Source organism: Silene latifolia, chromosome 1, assembly GCF_048544455.1.
Source record: "Silene latifolia isolate original U9 population chromosome 1, ASM4854445v1, whole genome shotgun sequence".
Classification (NCBI taxonomy): Eukaryota; Viridiplantae; Streptophyta; class Magnoliopsida; order Caryophyllales; family Caryophyllaceae; genus Silene; species Silene latifolia.
This window is the reverse complement of record NC_133526.1, coordinates 56,358,524-56,369,426: the sequence shown is the minus strand read 5'-3', so window position 1 is coordinate 56,369,426 and position 10,903 is coordinate 56,358,524. Positions and strand designations below refer to the sequence as shown.

General features: G+C 41.7%; 1 protein-coding gene across 1 annotated transcript; it reads right to left on the bottom strand.

The window, feature by feature from the left end:
* Positions 1-3,380: 3,380 nt before the first annotated feature.
* On the bottom strand, positions 3,381-7,692 carry LOC141647254 (uncharacterized). The gene is made up of 4 exons (XM_074455379.1): positions 7,228-7,692; positions 6,425-6,989; positions 5,894-6,340; positions 3,381-4,810 (listed from the first exon to the last, which is right to left on the bottom strand). The coding sequence occupies exons 1-4, from the start codon at positions 7,690-7,692 to the stop codon at positions 3,381-3,383; spliced, it is 2,907 nt and encodes a 968-aa protein (XP_074311480.1).
* Between the last annotated feature and the right edge of the window lie 3,211 nt (positions 7,693-10,903).

The following is a 10,903-nucleotide window of genomic DNA, read 5'->3' as shown; positions in this document are numbered from 1 at the left end:
CCCCCCTTCCTAATATCATCCCTCTTCTAAGATGATCCTAAGTCCACCAATTCATCCATTCATCCTTCCCAAAACTCAACACTTCCTCCTTATTACTCCCCTTTATCACTCCACTTGGTTTACACAAGGTTACCATGATCATTAAAGCCTCTCCTATCTATCAATTTGGCAACCTCAAACACCTCCATTTTTCAACAATTCACAACAACTCAACAACTCAACACTCAACAACCAAACACAACCAAACATAACACAAGTGAACACAATCCCACACAACAAGTATGCCAAGCACTAGTAACAAAGTAAACTTCCAAATTCCCCTCCTAGCCTTGGCATACTACTATCCTACCCTTCCGGCCTTCTAGAGCTCCGCCACTTATGTCACCAACTCCAAATGGAAGTAGTCAAGTATGTGACATGATTTCAAGGCTTCAAAGAGGTCACATGATTTTTCAAATTTTTTTTTTCTAATTCTCTCATTTTGCCTAAACCGCCCTTTCGGGTTTTCGGTTTAGCTCTTTTCCTCACCTCTACTCTCGTGACTCGCACTCTTTTCTTCATTTTGCCCGGAGCGCCCTTTCGGGTTTTCACTCCGGCCTCGGCCACTTTCCCATTTTTGCCTAGGATGCCCTTTCGGGTTTTCATCCTAGCCGGGTTTTTCTTTTTCTTTTCTTTCCTTTTCTTTTTTCGTTTTTTTTTTCCGAAATGAAATACAATGCATGGAATTGAATATATCACAATATATACATGATACCAACTCATGCCCATCCCACACTTAAATCTTCACTTTGTCCTCAAAGTGTGAGGTGAACACCCTAAACTCACTCAAGAGTGTGAGCTTGAGGCACCTCCAAAGTCCGGAGGTCCTCCTCTTCTTCTTGCTTCTCTTCTTCTTCTCATCCTAGCCCTTTCGGCTCTTGTTTCCTCAACCCTAGTCTCGCTATACCCTTGGTATTGGGTGGGGAATTGTTGCATGAATTGAGCATTCATCGCGGCCACCATATCAAAAGTTGCGTTTGAAGTATAACGTAACTCTTCCAAATCTTCTTGATAATGGTGGTAGCGGTTTTCGGTGATTCCCCACCGAGCATTCTCCGTTAGTTGCATTTGGGAGAGGGTAGACTCAAAGTTTGAGACACGGTTGGTAATGTTGGTTTGCCATGTGTTGAAGGTCGGGTAGTCGAATTGAGGGCCCGAAAAAGGATATTGTGGTTGTTGTTGTGGCATTTGGGGAGGAGTGAAATGTGGCTCATCAAAGGGGGCATTAGGCATGGGTTCATCAAATGGTGCATCATTATGAGGCATGTCACCAAAAGTCAAAGCCCCCCTCCCCCACTTGCGGTTGCTCTCCTCCCTCATCCTCTTCCGGCTCAACTACTTGGGCTCTATCAACCCAAAGGTACACAAAGGCATCGTCGGGAGGCATGTAGAAATCTTGTGCACTCCCCCAACTCAAGGGTGGTGAGTCGGAGGGACGGGGTAGGTACATGTAATGCTTGGAGTTTTGCCCACCCATGCACCAAATGACCAAGGGGGCGGTCTTGTCAACCACCTCAATCATTTTTGAGTGCTTCAAGTAATGGAAGTCTATGCGACCACTACCCTCAAGTTCGAAAGCATTGGGTGGAAATGGTACACCCATCTTTTGCACAATTAATTCGATCATGCCCCCAATAAAAATGGTCCCTTTGGGGTTCTTTTGTAGTTCAAGGCACCCACTCACAAACAAGTCCACCCAATCCGGCACTCCCCTCCCTTCCGGGGTCATTGACCAAAGACATTGAATTTGTTGGTATTGCATTTTGGTTGGTTCGGTCATGACCAAGAAATTTGTATTATATGACGGCTTAGGAGGCGTAAGACCGGGTTGGGGATGGTGGTATTCTTTGAGTTCCCATGACGCACATCTCCCGTAATATCGTTCCAAAAAGCACTCATCAATTTTTTATCAAGGTTTTCTTTGACGGGGGCTTTGGTGATATGTAGGGCCTCTCGAACCTCATCATATGTCAAGGTATGGACAAGGCGACAAGTCCGAAATTTGATCCCCGGGACCTTGTCCCTTCCCACTTTCACTTTTTCCAACGACGAAAGAAACTCAAGAGTAACACCCCTTCGGGTGTATGCGGCCATGTGAGTGTAGGCCTCAAGTCCAACTTTTTCCAATAGAATTCGGGTCAAGTCAAGCATTCCCAATTTAGAGAGAATGTTTATGTCCAAGAATTTAGTTTGTACAATAGTTGACACCGAAGCAAATTTCTTCCAATTTGAGAGGGCCTTGTCTCGGAGGCCCTCCTTACCCGAATATTCACTTTCATCATAATCCGCGGCTCCCTTGGGTCCTTTTGAGGAGGAAGCCGCGGTTTCTTTGCCTTTTCCCATTGTAGAATAATTAACTTCAGAAAAACACAAGTTTTGTGGAAATGATTTGGGTGAGGCAATTGATCAAACACCTAATATGCACTACAAAAAATGTTGTGCTAATTAGCTATTTGTCGGAGTGAAAACACCTCACAAGTTAAAGGATTGTTTATGGACGATTTCAACACAATAAAACAACTAAATTTCAATTTTGAGGCACTCAAATTCGAAATCTAGTAAACTAGAATTGACAAGGAGAAGAATAAGGTGTTATACCTCCCTTTGATCCTTGTTTGTGTCGTTTGGTGAAGAATGCTAACCCAAAATGCTCAAAGTCGTCCCTTAAATCCAATTTGCAACCCAAAATCTTCAATTTCTTCAATCACTTGAAAACCCTAGCTCGAAATGATGATGGTTTTTCGGATTTTCTGCAATTTACCTTACCCAAATTGATGCTGGGAGATAAAAATTGATAAAACTTGAAGGTAAATGCTTGATTTGGGTGATTTGAGAAGGATTTGATGGGTGATTTTAGGGGTTTAGGGTTATGGATTGAAGAGAGAGGTAGAATGTTAAGAGAATTGGGGAAGAACAATGCTAAGTGTCGATGAAATTTGAGCTGAAATGTGTAAGTCCTCAGAAACTCGCACGGTGCGAGTTATGCTCTCAGAAAAGTCGCACCGTGCGATTTTGCTGCTGGATGTTGGTTTTTTGTTGCTTAATTCTTCACTTTAGCGAATTATTTTACCCATCATTCTTCCTTCCTTTCTTCACATATGCCCTTGAGTTGGTATCCTATCACTAAAACACACATTAAACCATTCTAATATGCCAAAAACATTAGTGAAAATGCAAATGATTTAATTTATTATGCAAGAATTAAACAATGCAATTAATTTAAATATGACAAATGCAATATAAACAATGCAATGCGGAATTTAAATATGCAAGGGAAAGAAATATTTACAAACTTTTGCCGTTTATTTAACGTCTATGGCTCGACAAAGTTGTACTTTCCATTAAGCCTCGTAAATGGGATCAATAAGGTGTAGTGTTTCCACTTCACCCGCTTCAATGCCTTCATAATAATGCTTAAGCCGATGTCCATTCACTTTCAAGACTTTCCCGGTCTTTAAACACTTGATTTCTATTGCTCCATGTTGAAAAACTTTCACCACTTCATATGGTCCCATCCATCGAGACCTCAATTTCCCGGAGAAAAGTCTAAGCCTATTTTGAAAAAGTAAGACTTTCTCTCCCAATTGAAAAACTCTTCTCGAAATCATATTGTCGTGCCATGCCCTTGTCCTAGCTTTATAGATGGATGCATTCTCATAAGCCTCATTCCTAATCTCTTCTAATTCATGAAGTTGAAGCTTCCTATGGAGTCCCGCCTCATCCATTTGCAAATTGAAGGATTTAACCGCCCAATAGGCCCTATGTTCAATCTCCACGGGTAGATGACATGGATTCCCAAAAAGCAGTCGGTACGGTGACATCCCAATCGGTGCCTTGTAAGCCGTGCGGTAGGCCCACAAGGCATCATCCAATCTCGAGCTCCAATCTTTGCGATCGGGATTTACCGTTTTCTCAAGGATGGCCTTTATCTCCCTATTGGAAACCTCGGCTTGGCCGTTGGTTTGAGGGTGATAGGCCGTGGATACCTTGTGAATCACCCCATACTTTTTGAGAAGGGCACCAATAGCTTTGTTACAAAAATGCGTGCCGCGGTCACTTATCAATGCTTTGGGGAACCCAAACCGAGAGAAAATATTAGTCTTGAGGAACTCTCCAACCACCTTGGCATCGTCGGTCTTGGTGGCTTTGGCTTCCACCCATTTAGAGACATAATCCACCGCCAAGAGTATGTAGATGTTGCCATAAGATGCGGGAAATGGCCCCATAAAGTCAATACCCCACACATCAAAGATTTCGCAATAGAGCATCGGGGTTTGGGGCATTTCTCCTTTCCTTGAGATATTGTCAAGTCTTTGGCATCTATCACAAGTCTTGACTATGGCATGGGCATCACGGAAGAGTGTGGGCCAAAAGAAACCGCTTTCCAACACCTTTCTAGACGTTTTCTTGGCTCCAAAATGACCCCCACAAGCATACTCGTGGATAAACCGAAGAATTGACACGATTTCGGTGTCCGGCACACACCTCCTTATCACTTGATCGGCACAAAATTTCCACAAATAAGGATCATCCCACACATAGTACTTGGAATCACTCTTGATTTTGTCTCTTTGATGTCGAGTCAAACCCGGTGGAAATTTTTCCAAGACCAAGTAATTCACGATATGTGCATACCAAGGTTCGGTAGACATCAAGGCAAGAAGGGCTTCATCCGGGAAGGTCTCCTTTATTGAACTTTGTGGTACTAAGGAGTCTTCTTGGATGATTCTACTAAGATGGTCCGCCACCGTGTTGGTGGAGCCTTTCTTGTCTTTGAGTTCAACGTCAAACTCACTCAAAAGTAGTACTCATCTCATCAAACGGGGCTTGGATTCTTTCTTAGAGACAAGGTGCCTCAAGGCGGCATGATCCGTGAAGATGATGACCTTGGCTCCAAGAATATAAGATCGGAATTTCTCTAAGGCAAAAACCACCGCAATAAATTCTTTCTCGGTAGTTGTATAGTTCCTTTGAGCCTCATTCATCATTGTCGATGCATATTGAATAACATGAGGTGCTCTTCCTACCCTTTGGCCAAGTACCGCGCCAAGGGCATAATTGCTTGCATCCGACATTATCTCAAACGGTTCATTCCAATTGGGAGGTTGAATTATAGGTGCCGAAATAAGCTTCTCCTTGAGCATATCAAAAGCTCCCTTGCATTCTTCACTCATGACAAATTCACAATCCTTTTGAAGTAGCTTGCATAGAGGAGCAGCAATCTTGGAGAAATCCTTAATGAAACGTCGGTAGAACCCGACATGACCTAGGAAAGACCTCACTTCACGCACATTAGTAGGATAAGGCAAGGTGCGAATGGTATCGACCTTTGCCTTATCAACCTCAATCCCCCTAGAGGAGATCACATGTCCCAAAACTATTCCTTCATCAACCATGAAATGACATTTCTCATGGTTGAGAACGAGGTTGGTATCAATACACCTCTTCAAGACCCAAGTAAGATGATTCAAACAATCCTCAAAAGATTGGCCATGAACGGTAAAATCGTCCATGAATACTTCAATAAAGTCCTCAACATGATCCGAAAAGATACTCATCATACACCTTTGGAACGTTCCCGGAGCATTACAAAGACCGAAAGGCATCTTTCTATAGGCAAACGTTCCAAAGGGACATGTGAAGGTTGTTTTTGTTTGGTCCTCGGGTGCAATTGGGATTTGAAAATAACCCGAGTAGCCATCCAAAAAACAATAAAAAGCTTTTCCCGCTAACCTCTCCAACATTTGATCCATGAAGAGAAGCGGGAAATGATCTTTTCGGGTCACGGTATTGAGCCTACGGTAGTCGATACATACCCTCCACCCATTTTGAACTCGAGTGGGGGTCAAAACACCTTCATGATTCTCGACTACCTTTAGCCCGGATTTCTTTGGGACAACTTGGGTTGGACTAACCCATTGACTATTGGATATAGGATAGATCATACCTACATGAAGGAGTTTGAGTACCTCTTTCTTCACAACATCCATCATTGGAGGATTCAAACGCCTTTGTGGTTGTCGGACGGGATTTGCTTCATCTTCAAGAAAAATCCGGTGCATGCATAAAGTGGGACTAATGCCTTTGATGTCGGCCATTGTCCACCCAATTGCTTCCTTGTGTTGCTTAAGAACCCGGATGAGAGCCTCTTCTTGCTCCTTAGTAAGCTTGCTTGAAATAATTACCGGTAGAGTTTCTTCACTTTCTAAAAATGCATACTTCAAGTGGCTTGGTAAGGGCTTCAATTCAACAATAGGAGGCTTGACAATAGAGGGAACGGGTTTCTCTTTTGGTAGCTGTTCTAATAATTTGGAAGAAAGGAAGAAAATCTCCTGGACAGGGGCAAACTCGCACGGTGCGAGTTTCCCATCCCCAGAACTCGCACGGTGCGAGTTCTCTGCTGCCTTCCGGATTTCTTCCTTTTCTTCCCATTCTTCCATTGGGGGATTTTCCTCTAAGTCATTGATTGTTTCCTGCAAATCACAAGACAAAGCATACCCCGTATCCTCTCCAACCAATCCATTAGTCAAAACAACATTTAATGCATCAACTTTGCACAATTCATACACGGTTTGCACAATTGGCTCAAAAATTTCAAGAAAACACAAGGATGAAGTCTTGGATGGGTATTTCATAGCTTCATGGATGCTATACTCGATCTTGTCCCCCTCAAATTCCATTGTGAGGCGTCCACTAGATACATCAATTTTGGTGTTGGAAGTTCTCATGAAAGGCCTTCCCAACAAAATGGGAGTGGAGCCTTTCTCGGGTTCCATTTCAATCACATAAAAGTCGGCGGGGAAAAGCATTTCCCCCACCTTCACCAAGACATCTTCCACAACCCCCTTAGGATAGATATTGGACCTATCGGCCAAAGAAATGACCGTACGAGTCGGTTTCAAAGGCCCTAACTTGAGTGACTCATAAAGGTAATTGGGCAAGAGATGCACCTAAATCAAGCATAGCATGTTGACAATCCAAGTCTCCAATTTTACAAGGGATGGTGAACATGCCCGGGTCACTACATTTTTGTGGCAACCGTTTTTGAAAAATTGCCGACACATGTTCACTAGCCCTTACTTTTTTCATGCTTTTTGCCTTGTTGGTCCTCTTAGTAGTGCACAACCCTTTCAAAAACTTTGCATGCTTGGGCACACTACTAAGAAGATCAAGGAGAGGAATGTTTACCTCCACTTTACGAAAGATATCATAAAGGCTTGAAATCTTCTTGTCAATTATCCTTGTATCATTCAAAGCACTTGGAAATGGAGCTTGTGGCTCATATTCCGGAAGAGGTTCATGGATCCTCACTTGTTGAGGTGTTGATGCTTCCCCTTGTTCCACTACCACTTCAATTTCATCTTCAACCACATCCTCCACTTCATGAACAATAGAAAGTGGTCTTGTCTTCTTAGGAGCCTTGGGTGCCTCTACCAACTCTCTACCATTCCTCAAAGAGACCGCTTTTGCTTGTTCCTTGGTGGGTGGAGGAATGGTGTGAGAAGGGAGACTCCCTCCTTGGTTGGGTTGAGAATTGAGTGTAGTGAGGATTTGACCAACTTGGGTCTCAAGGTTAACAAACCTAGAGTCGGTGAGTCGATTTTGTTGAAGCACGGCAGTTTGAAATTCCTTGGTATTTTGTTGCATTGCCATTTGATTCATGGTAAGAGTTTTCATCATTTATTCCAAGGAATTTTGTGATTGGTTTTGATTTTGATTTGGCTTTTGAAATGAAGAGTTTGAAGCCCCTTTTTGATTTTGGTTATGATTTTGGTTTTGATTTTGGTTTCCACCCCAACCCATATTTGGATGAGATTTCCACCCTTCATTGTAAGTGTTAGAATAAGGGTCAAACTTCCTAAAACCAATAGCCTTCACCACTTCAATTGCCTCCTCCATTTGCAAAGATGGACACCCATCGGTAGGATGAGTTGGGTCATTACAAAGACCACAAAATGTCACATGAGAAGCACTCCCACCTCCTTTTGTAAGTTCCTTGACCAAATTGGTAAGAAAATCAACTTTCTCCTCCATATGGTTGGAGCTTTGCCTTGAAGAGAATGTTCCACTTGACTTCTTAATTCTCCTCCCAAAATTCCTAGAGCTTCCTACCAACCTTTCAATCAACTCATTTGCTTCTTGGACCGACATGTATTCAATTCCACCTTGGGTGGCGGCTTTAATCATCCTAGCATCATCCTCAAGTAGACCACCACAAAAGTTCAAGAGAAGGTCGTGGTCGGTATACCCATGGTATGGGCAACTAGCAAGAAGTTGTTTAAACCTCTCCCAATACTCATACAAGTTCTCCCCATCCATTTGTTCAACATTACTTATTTCTTTCTTCAATTGAGATGAGAGACTAGCGGGAAAATACTTTTCTAAGAAAGCCTTCTTCATTTGATTCCAAGTGGTGATGCTCCCGGTAGGGAGATAATAAAGCCAATCATTGGCCGCGTCCTTGAGTGAGAAAGGAAAGGCCCTTAGTTGAAGTTGCTCATCGGTAACCCCATTTGGCTTCATGCTTGAGCAAACAACATGAAATTTGTTGAGATGCTTGTTGGGATCTTCCATGTTAAGTCCATGAAATTGGGGCAATTGGTGAATGAGCCCAGACTTCAATTCAAAGGTGGCATTTTCCGCCAAGGCCGGAAAGGAGATACACAAGGGCACTTGTGTGAGATCCGGGGCGGTAAGTTCCTTAATAGTTCTAGGCCGTGGTGGGTTCTCTCTTTCACCATGCCCATGTGGTTGTTCTTCCTCACGACCACCCATGATGATTTGAATAGGTATGGGTTGTTCAAAAGGGATGTTGTTATCTTCTCTTTGGTCTTGTTGAAAACCGGGATCAATTTCTTCAATAACCGGGTTGTCTCTTCTAATACCTTCTCCTATCCAAGCAAGTGATCTTTGAATCTCCGGATCGAAAGGAAAAAGTGGTTCTCTTGAATTCCTAGTATTGACCATAAACAATTCTACACAAGAGCACACAATCAAAAGGTTCACACAAGTAAAGAACAAGACACTATCAACAAGAAACAAAGACTAACTCACACAACTATCCTAAAAACACAAATAACAAACACTAGCAAAACCGTTACCTTCCCCGGCAACGGCGCCAAAATTTGACACGCCTAAAATGTCGCACTAAAAGACGGCCAAATTAACAATTTATATACCACTAAACACACTAATTAGCACTAATTATAAACTAGTAAAATAGCAAGCAAGGGGTCGAACCCAAGAGAAGATGGGTTTTGCAATAGTGAAATTGAGAAAGTAATTAGAACAATTGTGACAACAAGAACAACAAATAAATAGAAAGGGGGGAGGGGGGGGGGGGGGTTGGTTGAGTTTTCAATTGTGACAAAAGCAAGACAAATTCAAACAAGAGTGCAAAGCAAGTAATCAATCAAGAGTTTAAGATGGAAATTAATCAATATTAAGAGAGACTTAACCCGACCCAAAGTTTGGCACTTTAGTTGACAAAACCCCTCAATCAATCCTTCAATTATATATTATCACCCTATTGTGAAGATAAATCTTCTAAATCTCCTTAGTAATGGCCAAATGACAAGGAAATCACACTTAATCAAATAACCTAACTTATCAATTCTACCAAGTAGAAATCACATACATTGGTCAAATTAACAAGAAGATATGAGCACAAGAGATTCAATAGAGGTAATTAGACACAATGAAATCACAATTAATGCCTAATTACAATTTAATCCTTTACTTGCTAATTAAGCCAAGAAGAAATCACATTCATTAGCATAATAACAAGGTGTTGCAAAGATGAGATTACAAGGAAATCACACTTAATAATCCCAACAACAATAAATTAAAGAACTTGATTAATTAAGCAACAAGGAAATCACACTTAATTACTCAATATAAACAAGGATTCCAAAATTCAAACAATAAACACAAAAGGATTAACAATGATAATGAAAATTAAGGAAGGTTTAAAGGGTCTTACAACCAAAGATTAAGCCTTGAGTCGGATTAAGATAGGAGATTAGTTCTCCATAATTAGATCTAAAACCCAATTCAAAAGATGAAAATATTCCCAAATTACAACCTTGATTAATTAAAGTGAACAAAAGATCGTTAACCTAATTGCAAACTTCCTATTTATATCCCCCGAAACCTAGTAATTAATGGGCTTAATAAAGGGAAGGCCCGTAATACAAAACGGCAACAATCGTCCTTAAACCAAGAATTTTCGCACCGTGCGAGTTCTGGGCCTGGAAAACTCGCACGGTGCGAGTTTGCTCCTGGAGTGCGCCTTTCTTTCGCGATTCCTTTGATCCTTTGGAGGGCTTTCTTGTGGCATTTCTTCAAGCTTGTTCTTGGCTCCTCCTTGGACACTTCTCTCATTCTTTTGGCTTCTTAATCTTCACTTGAATTCATGCTAAATGGTGAAGCATTCGGAATTGGTCAAACAATGTAAAAATCGTCAAAAACCGTCACCAAGTGCTACCAAATGAGCTCAAAATGGTGCCAAAATGTAGTAGAAATAGGAGCTCATCAGCAACTGAGGGTATCCATTTCCCACCCACTTGCACTACCCACTTTAATTTGTGAGATGAACACTATCCGTCTATAGCTATAGAGGAATAGTGTCCGTCTATAATGAGAATTTATGCTTTAACAAAGCTCATCAAGTCCAAATAAAAAAAATCATATTTCCACAAGAATTTTAGTTAGGATTATTTTATGTGAATAATTCATTCTGGGTGTTTATTAAATGGTTCGGACTTAAAATCGGACCGGGCCGACACACATTGGTTCGGACTGGACCAAATATACTATGATCGGATCCACGGTCCATGTGTTAGTGATAATTTGGTCTTCGGTC